Here is an 18,990-nt window from a genome sequence, read left to right as displayed (position 1 = left end):
GATGCCATGTCATATAGCAGAAGCGAGGAAGTCCTGCTACTTTCAGAGCTTCAGGTTTAAGTGATACTGCCAAACCATCATTTCCACTAACCATTATTTTGATCACAAACCATTATTTCTGTTGCATATGTAAAGGTAAAGGTAAAGGGACCCCTGACCATTAGGTCCAGTTGTGACCGACTCTGGGGTTGTGGTGCTCATCTCGCTTTACTGGCCAAGGGAGCTGGCGTACAGCTTCCGGGTCATGTGGCCGGCATGACTAAGCTGCTTCTGGAGAACCAGAGCAGCGCACGGAAACGCCGTTTACCTTCCCGCCAGAGCGGTACCTATTTATCCACTTGCACTTTGACGTTCTTTCGAACTGCTAGGTTGGCAGGAGCAGGGACCGAGCAACGGGAGCTCATCCCGTCGCGGGGATTTGAACCGCCGACCTTCTGATCGGCAAGTCCTAGGCTCTGTGGTTTAACCCACAGCACCACCTGTCCCTGTTGCATATGTACAGGGTTGCAAAAGCTTGTATGGTTTCCATCAACTGCCTTCCCTGAGAGTCCCTGAATGTTCTCCTAAACAGAAGAATTTGTAAGTGAAGAAATGCTCCCAAACTATGGTTTATTGGTTCAGAAAGTGAAACAACAGTTTGCCCAAACTATGATTTGCAAACCAACTGCGAAACATAGTTTTATATCCTGGTTTGGTGGTTATTCATGAACTATGGTGTTGGTTACCCTACCTAGGGGTGGCTAACCTGGAGCTCTGCAGATTCCGTTGGACTCCAGTTTCCATCTTCCTCAGTCAGCACTGCCAACCATCAGATGATATGAGTTGTGGCCCTCAGAATGTTGTTGTTGTTGTTTAGTTGTTTAGTCATGTCCGACTCTTCGTGACCCCATGGACCAGAGAATGTTAGTAGACTCCAAATCAGCACTCCAGCATTAAACCATAGCTTTGGTTTTGCCCAACTCTCTGCTGGTATTCTGCAACTGACCAGCTACCTTGGATGAGAAAGTAGGGAGGATGGGATCTCCTTCCCTGCTGCTATTGCCCGCCCAATACATTTTGGCACCTGAAGCACACCACAGAATGACAGCCACATTCCTGGCAAGGGAAGGAGCTGTAAGTGGAGCTCTACATCATGAACAAGTGGGGAGTAAAGATCTACATTGGGATCTGGTGCCCCTGTGAATCGTGCTGCCCGAGGCAGTCGCCTGGCCTTGTCTAATGGGTGGTCCGGCCCTGCCTGCTATTAACTCATGCACTGCCACACACCAGGGCTTAAGGAGAAGGGCTTCCAGATGAGGAAGTATTGAGCCCTGGCATCTCTTCAGCACTTCAAGGCATTGTGTACCATGTTTGATCATGTAAGGCTTGGCTCCCCTGTGCCCTTGTTCAGAACCACGTCTCTACACAGAAGGAAGACTTCCTTTCTACAGTGTTTGTATTAAAAGGCCACCGCCCATCACACTTTCTCTGCTCGAACATACTCGTGTGAAGGTACCTCGTTAAATGCTTTCAACTGTTTAGCAGAGTTTTCTGGAAAGCAGGGGTCAGCAACTGAAGTTACTCTTTGTTATGTACTGAATTGAATAGGATCCAAAATGCAGCAGTCGGATTGGTCCTAGAACAATAGGATCCAAAATGCAGCAGTCTGATTGGTCCTAGAACAATAGGATTCAGAATGCAGCAGTCTGATTGGTCCTAGAACAATAGGATCCAAAATGCAGCAGTCTGATTGGTCCTAGAACAATAGGATCCAAAATGCAGCAGTCTGATTGGTCCTAGAACAATAGGATTCAGAATGCAGCAGTCTGATTGGTCCTAGAACAATGCAGCATTATGATTGGTCCACAGGAGCCACCCAATCCAGCTCCAGATGGAAGTGAATCCACAGCCTAATTGGCCTACAGGAGAATCCCGGAATTAGCCAATCACATGTAGCCCATTATGTAAATAATGTATATAAAGCAGATATTTTGGGGGAACATTCATTCCTCCTTACCACTATGAGCTGAATAAAGAGCATGAAATCCACTCTCGGCTCCAAGTATATTTCACTCTTAGAGATGAAACACTCACCGACGCCGTGAAATCTTGGTCAAGAGTTTTGTTACTTGACCGGTCACAAAAGCATTAGGGTAGCAACTATATACAATCGTTAAAGCAACAGCTATAACGGCACACTTTAAGTTACAGTCTCTCTCGCGCGCAATGCTGTGGTCACAGACACAGTCCATCGGCAGTCCTGACAGCAGATTTGCAGGCAGCATTCATTGGTCAGGCGTCTGCTGTTTGCGAAAATGATACTTCCTTTTTTTATTGACACTTCCAGCCGAAGCCGCGCATACTCAGAGGGCCACTCCCATATATGAATGGGGACCTTCTCTCGCTTCTCCTTCTCCTTGGGGTGGGGTGGATGGAGGGGAGTCTCAGCTGTGATCTGGGGGGTGGTAAATGTAGGTGTATGGCTTCTGGGATCCTCATCAACATTCCACGTATACCCTCCAGTGCATCAAAGATGGATCAGAGATGGCCTTTGCGATGGGAGCTCTGGTCCGTACTGAAATCCATGCTGAGGGGCCTACTGCTCATTCAGCTGGGCTCTGCATTCACTTTCCAAGTTACAGCCTGAGACGGGCACATCATGCACCTCATCCATGAATGCGTCTTCTTCACAGGAAGTGAGCCAGGGTACTGAGATACTTCTCCAGGGTCTCTACTAGTCCTGTACAGTTGCATAGTTTCCCCCTCCCCGAGGATCCCAGAGCCAAGTGTATCACTAGCAGCCCCACACAAAACAGCACCTTGATGCCCCCACTCACTGAGGAAGGTATCCTGGACCTTCAGCCCCACTGAGAAGGTCAGGGTGTGGGCAAAGAGGAACAGAAACTATTCTGGTATGTAGAGGAGAGGGTCCACGCCCTGCTTCTGTGAGTGCTTAAGTGCCTTGGGACAAACCCAGCACAGGAGGTCAACAGATGCTTCAGTGTCCAGCAACAGGGCCTCCCGCCAGGATAAGCAAATGTCATGCAAATCTGTCGTCTCAATTGTCCTCTTTTTGAGTGATGCCTAAGTGCCCACCTGGATAAACCGGAATCTAGAAATCAATTACCCATGGATTAAAACAAAAGCCAGGTGAAACTTATAACGCTGTCCTATTTTAGCAGCACCATGAATTAGGCTGGATTCTGCTTCATGTAAGGATGCAAAATTGTATGGGAAGATGTAAGGTTTTCTCCACAAAATTGCAAAATAACAACAACAACCTTTCCTGTTGCTGGACAATATGGAACCGATTGGCTAGAATCTTTGAGGATGGAAAGCCCCAAGAATCTGATTGGTCAGAATTCACATGGATTGGAAGCGTCTGGAGCACCCGAGTCGCCTAGGCAACCAGATGAATTTCAGAAGAAGTAGATGTTTCTCCATCTCATCCTCATCACAAAGGACAGCGAAAAATGGCACAAAGGTGAGGCTGAGATCCTATTGCGCAGAGGGTGCCATACGGGTGAGATATTGTGCCCCCAACAAGTGTTGCCCAATTTCATTCAACAGGCATGATGAAATTGAAAGACAAGAGCAAGGTCAGAGGTCCTGGGGTGGATCTACACCAGGCACCCCCAAACTCAGTCCTTCAGATGTTTTGGAACTACAATTCCCATCATCCCTGACCACTGGTCCTGTTAGCTAGGGATGATGGGAGTTGTAGTCCCAAAACATCTGGAGGGCCAAGTTTGGGGGTGCCTGATCTACACACGGGGGGGGGGGGAATTGCTATAAATAACTGAAAAATTAAATCATTATAACAAAAGAAAAACAGCCTATAGAAACGCTATACAGTGGTACCTTTGGTTCTCAAACTTAATCCGTTCCGGAAGTCTGCTCCAAAACCAAAGTGTTCCAAAGGCACACTTTCCCATAGAAAGTAATGTAAAATGGATTCATCCGTTCCAGACTTTTAAAAACAACCCCTAAAACAGCAATTTAACACGGATTTTACTATCTAACTAAACCATTGATCCATAAAAGCAATACACAATGTACTGCAGTCACACATTCAATCCATTAGTAGCTGAACTGGGTTCCACCGTCACAAAAACGAAACAAAAAGAGCAGCAAAAATGCAAAATAAATAGCGAACACAGACAGACCTCAGCGTAACACTCAAAACGGAAGTGTGGCACTCAAAATGGACCACATTCGGCTTCCGGAAAAAGTTCCCAAACCGGAACACATACTTCTGGGTTTGCAGTGTTTGGCTTCCAAGTTGTTTGAGTACCAAAGCATTTGAGAACCAAGGTACCAACTGTAGAAACGATTTGTGCTCTCCGGCGCCATCTGGTGCTGCATGTTTATAACACAATGAAATCTCTGTTTTCTGACTAATGTAGCTGAGTCCCTGGTTTCCCCCCAAGAGTTCTTTTTTCAGCAACCTAAATTGCAGGGTGGGTGGGTGGGTGGAGTTCTATAGTCCTTGCTGTGTTGGGAAAGGGAAATCCCTACTGATCTACTCAAACTCACCCAGAAATATATCCATCACTCCTTATCTACCTTCTGCCCCAGCCATGTCCGAATGCCCCTTTCTTTCGCCTTGCACCTTTTCACGTCCCTGATGGTAATGTTTCCTCTCCTGTCCTCCACACAGCAGGCCCACTTCCACGATGTCCTTAAGAATGCTAGCACGCCTCGATCTCTTGATGGAACCGCTGAGGATCAGCAGCGCCATCTGCTCTGCTGGAAGCTTGCTGTTGGAGTTTATTTCCCTGAGTACTCCCTACTGGGTACTGCAAAGTACCAAAAAAGGCCTGGTTCACAGTGGCCTCTGGACTATCTGCGTGGGTCCAGATTGCACCATGTATTGGTTCAATCTACTTGGTAAGGTCTTTCCCACTTCTATATCTTTCTATAAAATGCAAGCATGTCACAACCTGGTTTCCAAGTATGTGGACCTGCCTTCAAGTTAGGAATAGACAGCGGCGTTTCCACTCAATGTACAGGCCTCCAGATTCTGCTATATATAAACAGTACAATATAACAATAGACCAGAAATAATGGCATGTTTGATAGCTCAGGTAGTATCAACACATAGGGCTATGGCAGGGTTTATCAGGTCAGGAACGTCCTAGACCCTGAGATTTCAGAGCCCAAACTTGAGACCTAGTCTGAATATATATATATATATATATATATATATATATATATATATATATATATATATATATATATACACACTCTGTGAAAACGCTTTTTTAAAAAATGTTTAAATATATATATTGAATTTCCCATAAGCTCACCATCACCATCTAGTGTCACATTTGTACAATGCACATAAAACGTTCTATTTGCAGAGGTGTCCCATTGGTGATGTCATGGGGTGACCCCTATGATGTCATTAAACATTAACCACAGTCACTGAGAGCATTTGCAAAGATGAAGCTTAATTGCGAGAGGGAAGGAGGGAAGGGAGGGGGGCAGGATGCAGTGTCTTCTTCTTCTTCTTCTTCTTCTTCTTCTTCTTCTTCTTCTTCTTCTTCTTCTTCGCTTTCACTGACCTGGTGACTTGTGCTCTCCACCTGTGACTTGGAGGAGGGAAAGCAAACCTGAAGACTCCAGCTCAACCCTAGAGGTCTAGTACCCCTAGCTGCAGCAATGGGGAGTAGAACTCAAAAAAGAGTCTTAAAGATGCCCATATTTCACACATTAAAAGAGGCAGAGTGTTATGAAGATATTTTGAAATAGTGTAAGAAATAAAGGCCTCCACCATATGACATAGAAATGGATTTTCCAGTTGATTGGAGACCCTCAAATTATACATCATTTCTCCCCAGCAATTGCCAGATTCCAACAGGAGTGCCAACTTGGCCCTATGACTGCTGCTGCCTGGGGTCGTGGGTGCCATGCAGCGTCCATGGCCCTGGCACCAAAATTTGTGGATGCCCGGCCCCTTCATGGGGAATTTTGTGGGTTCTTGGGTGCCCAGAGAGCCAGTACCTATGGATTCCAAATGTTCTCATACCATAATGATAGCTGCAGCATCTTCCACCTTTGTGCAAAAGATATAGTTAGTTAAGGGTACTTTCTGGGAGCCGTAGTTCTGTGGCACTTAAACTACAGTTCCCAGAATCCTTTGGGGGAAAGTCATGTGCTTGAAATATGTGGTGTGTACCCAGCCTTGATGGCCTACGAAATCCCACCAGCACTAGGATTCTACAAACAGAACGACCATGTTGTAAGTCATGGATGACACCCACACTGTATGTTTAAAGAACATGGCTTCCTCTAAAGAACCCTGGGAACTGTAGTGAGCGGCAAAACTACAATTCCCAGAATTCTTTGGAGGAAGCCATGTACCCCCAAAGTGCTGTTTCTACCAGTTAATGTTACAAAAGTGACATCAAGTTTGTCAAAACGTTTGACTTTAAAGGGGGGGGGGGTAAGACAAATTTGTGGAGGGTGTGGCTGACAAGGGCTGCTCGTCATGATGACGGCATTCAAACCTCCAAGATCAGAAGGTGCATGTCTTTGAATACCAGTCCCTGGGGAACAGCAGTTGGACAGGGATTCATTGTGCTCACATCCTGACTACGGACTTCCCATGCTGTGCACCCGGGGGCAGGACTAGCCACCCACAGGGGCGGGGTGAGCATCCCAGGGGGGTGGGGGGGTGATGTCACCTCCCTCAGGGATGACACCCCGGGGCGGTCCTACACACGAGTAGGAGTCTGGCAGAGACGCATGCCTGACCAGCATGTTCTCTCCCTCCTGGTCATTCGTTTGGGAGATTCAAAATCTTTCTCCAGCCCGAACATCACAGCAACTGATACCTTAGAGTCATCAGCACACTTCAGGATCAGCAGAGTATAGGCAGTCAGCATACAGACTCAGTAGCGCAGTAGCGTTTACTTACATATACACACTCGGAGCATTGTAACTCAGCTGCTTCCTCTTCAACATCAGACAGCAAAGAGAAAGGACAAAGGACAAACGTCCTACATCACTGAAATTCAGTAATTCAAACATCCTGTCTCCATGACTTCCCACAATGTGGAATGAAAACATACACAGTCATTTGATAAGAACAATCCCATGACTGCAGCACAGGAAAAGAATCCTAACACTAGCCACCCGTGGGGGCAGGGCGAGCGTCCCATGAGGGCGGGGCAGTGATGTTACCCCCCCCTCAGGGATAACACCCAGGGCGGACCGCATCCACTGCACCCCCCTTCCTCCGCCAGTGTCCATAGGGACTGCGGCAAAGAGGATGCTGGTTTAGATAGGCCATTGGTTTGATCCAACAAGACTCCTCTTAAATTCTTACGTTAATTTTCTTCTTTAAGCTGGGAGCAAGAATGGGTTGCCTCGACCGCTAGCCTACTCAGAGTAGACCCACTAAAATTCATGGACATGACTAACTCAGGTGCGCTGATTTCGGTGGCACTACTTTGTCGGCGACCACCCAGTCACTCTACCCGGAATCCTTGCCCTTCCTAACACTTCCTTTTCTGAACCACAGCCATACATATCCACTTCACCCGAGCCTTCCTGGTGATGGCATGTTTCTGCAGCTTCTTTTCTCTGTTGTGCGTCTGCATCTCGTTTGAACGTGACCTGCTATTCAACATATCCCTGCTGAGAGCTGCCGTCACCTTCAGCCTCCTTTCAGGTAACCCCAATGCGGGTTCTTTTCCCAGAAGGGCCCATGTGGCTCACTGGTAGAGCACCTGCTTTGCATACAGAAGCTCCCAGGTTCAATCCCCACCATCTCCAGTAGAGTTGAGAAAGAAGACTCCTCTCCTGGGAATCCCAAAGAGCTGCTGTTAGCTAGTCAGGATTCTTTAACCTTGAGTCCCTAGAGGACAACAACTACCACCATCGTTGACCATTGACAAAGCTGCCTGGGCAGGACAGTACTTGTTGTAGACCAAGAATACCTGGGGACCCAAGAATGAAGACTCCTGTCCTGAAACCCTGGCCTACCTGGTGGCAAATATGTCAAATCCCCAGTCCCCACAGGTCCAAAGTCCAAACCGAAGCACAGTCCCACAGAGATCCTGGAGCACCCAAGCTGTGGTCCATCAACAATGGACAGTTACAATGGACAGTTGAGCAGACACAGAACCTCAGCTCCGCTGCCATTTTATGTCTTGCATGCTGATTGCGGCATTTAGGTTTGGCAAGGCATGGGATCCTCACCTGTTCCAAGCCTACGCCAGCTGAGGAATTGCCCACCTCCTCCAAGAGCTAGCGAGCCCCACCTGGCCAGCTAGGGAGCTGGGCTGTGGGCCCTTGCCTACCTCAGCCTACTGGAGTGCCCCACTAGCTGCTCCCTATGCCTCAGAGCCTGCCATGTTTGTGGAGACAGGGTCCCCTTTGGCTCTGGTGATGGGTTCTGTTGTTTTGGTTCCTGTGCACTGCCCTCCATCTCTTCGTCATCCTCTGTCACCCCAGGAGTGCTTCCTGCACCAACCTCACCTTCCCCACCCCCAGCTTGCCCTGGTGTGTGTCAGTTCTGGCTACACCAGGCAGAGGGCCTTCTTGGTAGTAGCGCCCGCCCTGTGGAATGCCCTCCCATCAGATGTCAAGGAAATAAACAACTACCTGACTTTTAGAAAACATCTGAAGGCAGCCCTGTTTAGGGAACATTTCAATGTTTGATGTTTTATTGTGTTTTTAATATTCTGTTGGAAACTGCCCAGAGTGGCTGGGGAGGCCCAGCCAGATGGGCGGGGCATAAGTTGTTGTTGTTGTTGTTGTTGTTGTTGTTGTTGTTGTTGTTGTTGTTGTTGTTGTTGTTGTTGTATACACCCCTCGCCAGAATCTTCTTCAGGTAAATTCTTACCTTTATTTCCAGGCCTTTGATGGACTGTGAGCTGTGACTATTGGGTATGTGTGTTGGGGCTGGGTTGTCTTTTTTTTTTTTTAATGATATTTATTGAGAATTTAAAATTACAGAGAAAAAAAGAAAAAAATTAAACAATACAAGTCAATAAAAGGAAAAAGAGAACAAAACACACAATACATCAAAACCAAAAACAAAAGCAAACAAAAAATTAAAAACAAATCCAATATTCCCAAATCTTTATCTTTCGTTATCTTGTTTCATCGACCTCCTCACACCTCCCTTTTTTGTATTCTAGTTATTAATTATCTCAGCAAATCCTTTCCATCTTTCACTATGTTCTGTCATTAAATTGTCTTAATTTATTTTAACCTTATCTTACCATAAAAAGCCCTAAAACTTAAAACTTATTTGTACATAACTCCTTATAGCATTTCTACTAAAGCCAAATAGTTTCATTCCAACATTTTTTCTAACACTCATTAATTTTACAATATTTCTCTAAATGAATTTTTAAACTTTCTTCCAATCTTCATCCACCGTCTCTTCTTCCTGGTCTCGAGTTCTGTCAGTCCTTTCAATCCATTCCATTTAGTCCATCAACCTGGTGATCTTCTATCCGAGGCTCTTAACTCTTTTCCATGTCCCTTCTGCAGATCTTCTTCATATTTATACCTGCACTTTACTTTGTCCTCTGCTGATCTTGTTCTTAATTTCCTTCCTTTATCGCTGAGGAGTAGATCTCGGGGAGACTCCAACCTAACAATGTCTTTATCCCTTCTCGACAGGTCAGCCCATTCTCCATAGTCAGCACTAAAATCCAAAAGGTATTTCAAGGCATGTTTCAAAGTCCCTCCAAAGTTAAAGGCCCCCACAACTCCAGACTCCCCCTGGCACAAAACCATATCCCAGAAGCCAGAACAACCCTGCATAGGGGGATCTATCCAATTTCCCATCTCCAATCCAAACGAGACTCCATCTCTCCAAATCTGACTTTCTCCAGGTTCAGTCATCAAAAACAACAGCTTATGTTCCTGCAAGGCCGCGGCTCTCTCCACTTGTATTACTTGAGGTTCAACAGCAACCTCCTCCTTTGTCTTCTGCACAACTTGCCCTGTCAAAGCAGATTCCTGGGTCGGTTCCTGAGTGGTTTCTATATAGGTATTCACTCTTTGTCCAAAATTATTAACTGCAACAGTCATCAAATCCATCTTCTCATGTAGCTGTTCCAATAAAGTGCTTGTCTTGCAAAAAGCAATCACTAAGGCTTCTTCTGGGCACATTCTTGTTCAAGGTCAATGTCTGGTTCTCACGATCTTTAATCTCTACAGCTGGAGAATTCCCCAGATCGACTCCAACAACAGTTTCAAAAGCTCCCTCTAGGGGAAACAATTTCTATTTGTAACCGTCCTTTTAAAAGCAGATCCAGCAACAAAATTACTTTCGTTTTTCAAATATTTTGTTCCTTTTAAATGCAAAAGGAAACATTGGAATCAATATGTTTCTCTTTTTTAACTATCTGTCAACAAACGTTTTATTCACAGTCAATGAACTTTCCCAAAACGTCTGTCTTCCTAGCAACCCGTTCCCAGGTTCAAGGCGGTGGAAATTTATCTTTCTTTACTCTCTCTCCTGCAGGCTTGAACAATCTAAGATTTCCCCCCTCTTCTCCTGCTTCCAAGGGGGGTTTAGTAGTTTTAGCCGATGGAGATTTAGTCCTTTACAAAAGACTTTCCAGACTTTAGCTTGCAATGTCTTTGCTTCAATCTATTTACAAAAGCGGAAGGCGGACTTCCTGTTTAGAACCTTCCCACTTCGGTGCCAAATTAAGATGTTTCATAGTCCAATTTTCCGTTCTACTCACGGGTAGTTGTTTAAAGTCCAATTGTCCACAGGAAAAAGTCAGTGCTCTCCGGCAACAGCAATGCGGCTTCACTCCGTGAAAAGAGCAGTCGATTCGAAGCACCACGCCGCTCACCCCACGTCGCTCCGGATTCCCGAAACCGGGTTTCCCTGCGAGTAGGGGAGGCGCAAAAGGTGCCTGCCGAATCCCTCGTCCACAGGCTTCTCCCGCCTGTGGTTTTTGATGGGTCTCCGCCTCGCCATGGCTGTCCAGACCCTAATTTCCACGAAGCGGATTCCTCCCGATCAGAGGAAATCCGCCATTGCCGGAGGCGCTAACCCGGAAGTCTCGTTGTTGTTGTTTTTGTATGTTAGTGTTTTATATTATTTTCTTCCTATGCAATTATGTTGTTCTGTTTTTAATTTATATATTCTCATTTTTTAAATCTCATTTTTTTGCCCCCAGCTCTCTTAATCTTGATTGGCATGGCGATATTTACATACGTGCAGAGGCACTCGCAACCTTACACCAATTATTCACTCGCATTCGGTTCGTCCTATGGTTTGGGCTGGGCTTCCGTTCCTATGCACCTCATTACAGGTGAGTCGAGCTTTGCACATGGGCCCCAAACATCTGCAGGTGTGGCCTTAGCCTTGTCACTTCTTAATTATGAGAGGGGGAAAGGCTAGAGTTGAGCCTAGAAATGGAGGAGAATCAGATGGCAGACATTCTGGGTGGTTCTGGTCCAGACTGCAAGGGAACAATACCATTTTTGGATGAATCCCTCTCTTTTTTTACAGTGGTATCTCTGGTTACATACGCTTCAGGTTACATACGCTTCAGGTTACATACGCTTCAGGTTACAGACTCCGCTAACCCAGAAATAATACTTCAGGTTAAGAACTTTGCTTCAGGATGAGAACAGAAATCGTGCTCCGGTGGTGCGGCAGCAGCAGGAGGCCCCATAAGCTAAAGTGGTGCTTCAGGTTAAGAACAGTTTCGGGTTAAATACAGACCTCTGGAACGAATTAAGTACTTAACCTGAGGTACCACTGTAATTTAAAGAAAACCTCCCTGCAAGTTGGGACAGGGGATAAATTTGATTCAGTTCACATTAAAGGCAAAACTACCAATATCACACTTTCCAAACTAATATGAAAACGGAAACCCGGCCATCCTTCAAAATTCGCACTTCTCCAAATTTTGTGTTGCAGTTCTACAACCAATGTTTGCAAAAAATATATATGCATATGTTAAGGGAAAAGGTGCATCAAATCGACTATATTAGTGAAAGGAATGTACCAGTGGTACCTTGGTTCTCAAACTTAATTCGTTCCGGAGGTCTGTTCCAAAACCAAATCGTTCGAAAACCAAGGTGCACTATCCCATAGAAAGTAATGCAAAATGGATTGGTCCATTCCAGACTTTTAAAAACAACACCTAAAACACCAATTTAACATGAATTTTACTATCTAACGAGACCATTGATTCATAAAATGAAAGCAATAAACAATGTACACAATCAATCAGTAGCTGAACTGGGTTCCACACAGTCACAAAAAACAAAAACAAAAAAGCCGCAAAAACAAAATCACAAAATAAATAGCAAAAACCAGACAGACCTCAGCATAACACTCAAAATGGAAGTGTGGCACTCAAAACAGAAGCGTTACACTCAAAATGGAGCACGTTCGGCTTCCAAAAAATGTTTGAAAACCGGAACACTTACTTCTGGGTTTGCAGTGTTTGAGTACCAAGGTACCACTGTATTGGGGGGAAAGTGTTTGCAAAATTGTGTACATTAGCCCAAAGTGCGCACAACAATTTATTTACTTGTGAAAAATTGCACTAAAAAGCTGGATGGTTTTAATGAGGTTTTCTTTAAAAAAGAAAAATTCAGATTCCTGCAGAAATGTAGAGAACTGAATTTAAAATTGACTAAGTCTGGCCCTAGCTCAGGGATCTCAGAGAACCGATGAGCTTATACAAACTCCTTTCACGTGTTAGTTTTTATTTATTTATTGGGTGTGTACATTTGCCAGACATTGCTCAGAGTTTCACACTCTGAGTTTCTTTCTCACGCTGCAGAGAATGGAGGAATCAAGAGCAGGTGAGAGGATCTGAGTCTTACATGTTTTTGCAGTGAAGAGGAATTGGGATTGCCAAATATGTAGATTGTTATATCTATATTTATACGGGAAGGAGTAAAGAAAGGGGCAGCTGAAACAGTATTTCAAAAGCTAGCAAAAAAACCCAGCAATTCAGCTATAATCCTAAAAGAGAAAATTCTAATTTTCCAATGGTAAAATGGGGGTGGGGAGAGTGAGCTCAGAAAAGCCCCCACCATGTGAACTCATAACACCAAATTAAGAGATGAAATCCAGAATTTGCTCCCACTCAGGTTGATAATTTAATTCTCCTGGACCTGCTGATTGCCCAGGAAATGCATAATTTGTTTTGCAGCATGTCTGGGGAATGGGGGGACTTTAAGAAACAAGCACCAGAAAGTAGGTGTTTGAGCTGTGCAGACTAGCTGAGGAGGGTTTTTCCCCACTCCTCTCTGCTCATCAAATGATCTGATGACCAGAGAAGCATGAGGAATTGGATTCCTATCAGGACCTGAGGTGTTTTGTATTTTAGGAGCTAAAATCTCTCTCTCTCTCTCTCCCCCTCCTGTTTTCTTCCACCTAGCTGTACTACAAATATTGAGTCACAAAACATCTACCTACTAGGTCTGGGGACCCAGCTCTGCCACCGGGACCAGAAGAACTGCCAATAAGAGCATGGCTGCTCTCCTGTCATGAAATCTCAGACGTGGGATATTTCTCTGGGTTAAGTATAGCCATCTTCTTGGTACCACGATGGAGTAGGACACAATGATAGAAAGTGCCTTTCTTGTCTCAGTGTAAATGTAATGGCCAAACCATGGTTTGACTTACATCAGTGGGCTTCTGGTTTGCCCCAGTTCCCATGAACAAACCATGGCTTGCCATGACATAACACTTTGGCAAACTGGATGGATTGCCTCCACAATTCAGCTGGAAGCCAGGGGCTGACTTGTGCGAACTATAGTTGTCCTGCATATCTTACTAGACCTTGACGTATCCACTCTTGAGATTAAAAAGGCTATTTTCAGTGCTAACTCATTGTGATGATTTCCCCTGCAAGTATAATGCTATATCAACAGAGTGTTGGACTTTGTCTGGGGAGACCCAAGTTCAGATGCTTGCCTGCTGGGTGGCATGGCTTCAGCCACCATCTCTCAGCCTGACCTACCTCGTAAGATGGTTGTATGGGTCGAAAAAGCAGGGAGGAGAAACACGTCTCCGTAGAGAATGACCGAGATAAACAAAACAAACAAACAAAACCGATGTGATAAATAAAGTGCCTTGCTTCACCCCTCATTTGGTTTGCCTCCTTTTTGGCATGTCTACACTGCAGAAGATGGACTGAAGAAATGTGAACATTTTTGGAGCTTTAGTGATGGCATGAAAATCGTTCTCACTGCATTCAGTACAACTGCACTGTTTTCTGTACTGGAGTAAGTTTTGGTAATCTGCAAGGACCCGGTAAAACACTGACCATGGAGGGAGTCTATTGGCTAGTGCCTGTGCTGTCTTGTGATTTAATCTCACTTTCACACTATCACTGGGTGTTAAGAGGCACGGTGCCCCTTATGCATTGCCCCAAAGGAGGAAATGCACCACTGAAAGAAAGAGCACCAAAGTAGCTTACCTGTGAAGCAACAGTTCTGACATGTAGCACTATTACTTCCCTTGATAATTCCAGGTGTCAGGCAGGGGCAATACTGAGGCAACAGCAGCCTCCAAATAAATAGGTTTCTCCCTGAAAACAGCTATAGTCAAGGTCTCCGGGAGCTAGCTCAGTTTTCAAGCTTCTCAAAAGACTGGTGTTCTCCAGGTGCAGAAAATAAGAGTTCGGAAGGCTAAAGTTGGTATTCTGCTTTCAGCTGGCAAAAATCCCCTTATATTACATGCAGGTCCTGCTATCCAAATGCCTGTTATACAAAAATTCACTTATCCAAACATGTACCCTAACCTTGCTATACACAGTGCAGATTCAGATATCCAAATAGCTGGACCTGCATGTAGTACAATAAACAAATGAGCAGCCTTAAACCAGCCTTACTTTTTGATGTTTTGCTGGTTGGTGGCAGCTGTTTTGCCAGACATCATGTGGGGGAGGTGGGCTGGAGAGAGTGGACAAATAAGGGAGCATTTCAGAGGTTTCAGAGCATTTTCTGGGGGGTTTGTTTTTTGTCATTTGGGGCTCAAAATTCCATGGCCGGGACCGCACTGGAAAATTTCCCATAGGACTCAATGGAAATTGTTCACTTGTTATGTGAACGCTCACCTAACAAATGATTTCCTGAGAATGCATTGTGTTCAGATAGCAAGACCTGCATGTGCCATGTGGGGAGGGTCACCATTTGCTGTTCAGCATGTCATGGGCCAGCCCCAAATGCTTGGAAGGCAACATCTCCATCAATTTAAATGTAGGGCAAATGCCACCTCTTAAAGCTAAGCATTGCAATGCAAGGCTTGTTGTTTCGTCGTTTAGTCGTGTCCGACTGTTCGTGACCCCATGGACCAGAGCACAGCAGGCACTCCTGTCTTCCACTGCCTCCCGCAGTTTGGTCAAACTCATGCTGGCAGCTTCGAGAACACTATCCAGCCATCTCGTCCTCTGTCTTCCCCTTCTCCTTGTGCCCTCCCATCTTTCCCAATATCAGGGTCTTTTCCAGGGAGTCTTCTCTTCTCATGAGGTGGCCAAAATATTGGAGTCTCAGCTTCAGGATCTGTCCTTCCAGTGAGCACTCAGGGCTGATTTCCTTAAGAATGCATAGGTTTGATCTTCTTGCAGTCCATGGGACTCTCAAGAGTCTCCTCCAGCACCATAATTCAAAAGCATCAATTCTTCTGCGATCAGCCTTCTTTATGGGCCAGCTTTCACTTCCATACATCACTACTGGGAAAACCATAGCTTTAACTATATGGACCTTTGTTGGCAAGGTGATGTCTCTGCTTTTTAATGCAAGGCTAGCCACAACCTAAGTTAGCTGTCAGGGCTACATTGCAAAGAAACCGTAGTTGGGCTTAACAAGGAATGGCCTTCTTGGCAGTGGTGCCCTCCCTGTGGAACACCCTCCCATCAGATATTGGGGAGATAAAGAATTATAAAGTGGTACCTCGGGTTACAGATGCTTCGGGTTACAAACTCCAATAACCAGGAAGTGGTTGCTCCAGGTTAAGAACTTTGGCCCAGGATAAGAACGGAAATTGCATGCCAGCGGCGCAGCGGCAACAGAAGGCCCCATTAGCGAAAGCGCGCCTCAGGTTAAGAACCGTTTCAGGTTAAGAACGGACCTCTGGAACAAATTAAGTTCTTAACCTGAGGTACCACTGTACAACTTTTAGAAAACATCTGAAGTTTTTAATGTCTGACATTTTATTATTATTTATTATTTTTATAATAATAAAATTATTATTTTTTATAATTTGCTGGAAGCCACCCAGAGTGACTGGTGAAACCAAACCAGATGGGTGATGAATAAACAATAAAATATTCTGTAAGCCTCTGTAACTGGTATTTTTTGCCCTGCCTACTGAGATCAAACCGGTGCTTTCAGTATTTCTTCTGGCACTTGCTAAAATCACCCCTGTTTAGACAGCCCTACCCCAATGCTTAGAAAGTTGAGGTAATTTTAATCTGGTTTAGTATTTTAAATTTTGTATGTTTTAAAGCAGGGTTGCAATTTTTCCCTTCACGTTATTGTTTTAACTTTTGTAAACCGCTTTGAGGTTTGTTTGTTTGTTTTTACAATCAAGCAGTGTATGAGTTTTATGAAATAATAAACTTTTATTGGCTTGCCTCCAGTTTGGCCCTTTCCTCGCATTGCATTGCATTTCTTTGCTTGTTGCTTCTAGGTATTGGAGACACTCCAGAACAAAGGGCAGAGCCATCTTTCCCATAGGGCTTAGTGGTGCATCGCACCAGGGCGCCGGCCTCTCAGGGGCGCCCCAGCAAGTGGGGGAGCTGTGCGGCTTTGCTGGCGGCCTCCCCTTTCCCTGCACGCCCACCAGCTGCGCCCCACTAACCATAAGGCTGGCGGGTGTGCAGCTTCCCTCCCAAGCCTCTGCATGGATCACTCTCCTCCCGAGGAGGCTTGGTAGGCGCCCAACTTCACCCCCAAGCCTCTGCGGGGATCGTTCTCCTGCAGCGGCATGGGGGAGAGTTGCCCCCCCGCCCAGTGTGCAGCTACGGCCACCCCAACACTATCTGTGGTCATTTGGGAGCGCTGGGCGGATATTTGCACCCCAGTGCCGCATCTGCTAAAGCAGCCCTGACAAAGGGTAGCTTAAAATGCGACAAAAATGAAAATCCCTCCTATGGGCGAGGTTAACCTGTTGGCTCCAAGTGTGGTTTTTCTGTCTGGTTTCTCATCTTGCGCAAAATAAACCTCCAAAGCTTAAAGGCTAATGTCACCTACTGAACGCAGTAGTTAGTGGGTGGGGGAAAGAAGTTGTTTCAGTTCTCATTTTAATATTAGGTTCTATAATTAGCACGTCTGGAAAGAAAGCTGTCCTTCAAAATCTGCACTTCTCTCAGTTTCATGATGCAATTCGCCTGCCCTGAAAAGGTGTACAAAACTGAGCATATCCAGTATATAAAAGGACAAATATTCATGAAAATAACATTAAAAGGCATTATATTAACGGGAACTGCTTGCAAGGATATGTATATGAAGCAAAATTGCCTAGAAAAATGTGCTTATTGGGAGAAACACTAAAATGTGAATGAGTTTTTGATAGGACTATTCTTTAAGAAATCATAAATGGGATATGGGAATGTGGTGAGCTGAAGGGGAGATCAGGAAAATGAGAAATGTCAAGAAACTGAAATGGACCGATTCGTCTATTCCCTATCTGTAGTTTTCAGTTCATACTAAAACAAGCAACCAGGACGTTTACCTAGTGGCACGCAGCCCTAGGAACCATTTTTCGCTTGCTTCCATTCTAGACTTTTTCTTTTCTGGGGCTGCCATCTTTCGTTTGCTGCTACTAGATGCCAGTAGAGAAATCCCCCAAAATCCCCAAAAAGGATGTTACTTTTTTTCTGTATGCCACAACAGTTGCGAGAATATTGCTAGTGAAAAATTGGAAGAAACAAGATTTACTAACTATCGAAGAATGGCAGATGAAGGTGATGGACTATATGGAACTTGCCAAACTGACCGGGAGACTCCAAGACCAGAGAGAAGAGACGGTGGAAGAAGACTGGAAGAAGTTTAAGGAATATTTGAAAAAATATGTTAATATTTAAATCTTAGAATAGCTTTGGAAGTGGATATAGGCTGTAGAGTTAGAAGCAGAAGATAGTGTATTTTAAAATAATATTTGTAAGCGATAAAATGTGAAGTTATCTTAAGTGTGATAAAAAAAGCTGGTTAGAAACTATGATATATGTAAACTGCTAAAGATGAAGTAAAATGAAAATCAGATAGGTGGGACCTGGGGAAGACCCCTTAACAATGTTTAGAAAAATAAGGATATGACAAGAATGTGTATTGTTTGTTTTTCTGTTTGTGTTCTTTATTTGTGTTATAAAATGAATAAAAAAATTTTTTGGGAGAAAAAAGAGAGACGGGGTCCGATTCTGACGGACCCTGCAATCACCATCCAAGGCCCTTCTTCATGTGCCTCCTTCACGTGAGGTCTGGCGAGTAGCAACACGAGAACGGACCTTTTTTGCAGTGGCTCCCTGCTTCTGGAATGCTCTCCCCAGGGGGGCCTGCCTGGCACCTTCATTACATATCTTTAGGCACCAGGCAAAGACATTCCTCTCTTCTCAGGCCTTTTAAACTCTCTCTCTGTCTCTCTCTCTCTCTGTGTGTGTTGGGGGCTTATTGGGGTTTTTTTCTTCCATTTGTTGCTATGCTATGTATTATTGTGTTTTTATATTGTAAGTCACCCTGTGATCCTCGGATGAAGGACAGTATAGAAAACAAACAAGTCATCACAAGAATCCACTAATTCACATGCTGAGCAAATTGGCAAATCCCATTTGGCAGAATGCACCTGCGTCCTGTAACAGATTAAGTGTTCCTTTTCCAGCTCGTGCTTTTAAACACCGATCCACCACAATCTTCAAATAAATTCTCACTTTGAAGCACGCAGTTGAGAAACGGCATTTCTCTTGAAATTTCAGGGAAGGGGTGTCTTCAGAACTGAGCCAGATGGCTGTTGACAGAGAAGGGTTTTAGGACAGGGCTGAAAAATAAAATCCTCAAGAA

General features: G+C 44.8%; 1 protein-coding gene across 2 annotated transcripts; it reads left to right on the top strand.

The window, feature by feature from the left end:
* Positions 1-3,340: 3,340 nt before the first annotated feature.
* On the top strand, positions 3,341-13,685 carry LOC308592175 (protein NKG7-like). 2 transcript variants are annotated; one of them, XM_081203469.1, is made up of 5 exons: positions 3,341-3,463; positions 4,640-4,869; positions 7,508-7,657; positions 11,142-11,276; positions 13,368-13,685. In XM_081203469.1, the coding sequence occupies exons 1-5, from the start codon at positions 3,453-3,455 to the stop codon at positions 13,406-13,408; spliced, it is 567 nt and encodes a 188-aa protein (XP_081059595.1). In that variant the 5' UTR covers positions 3,341-3,452; the 3' UTR covers positions 13,409-13,685. The 2 variants fall into 2 exon arrangements, with proteins under 2 accessions (XP_081059595.1, XP_081059596.1); XM_081203470.1 differs by having other exon boundaries at positions 3,375-3,463; positions 4,643-4,869.
* Positions 13,686-18,990: the final 5,305 nt, after the last annotated feature.

This window comes from Podarcis bocagei (assembly GCF_964188305.1).
Source record: "Podarcis bocagei genome assembly, chromosome: 7".
NCBI lineage: Eukaryota > Metazoa > Chordata > Lepidosauria > Squamata > Lacertidae > Podarcis > Podarcis bocagei.
This window is presented reverse-complemented; position numbering and strand designations above follow the sequence as displayed.

Coding starts and splice junctions, on each gene's coding strand:
- LOC308592175 (XM_081203469.1), top strand. Junction 4,870..7,507: donor GTATTGGTTCAATCTACTTG/GTAAGGTCTTTC, acceptor TCTGAACCACAG/CCATACATATCCACTTCACC. Junction 7,658..11,141: donor CACCTTCAGCCTCCTTTCAG/GTAACCCCAATG, acceptor TTTTGCCCCCAG/CTCTCTTAATCTTGATTGGC.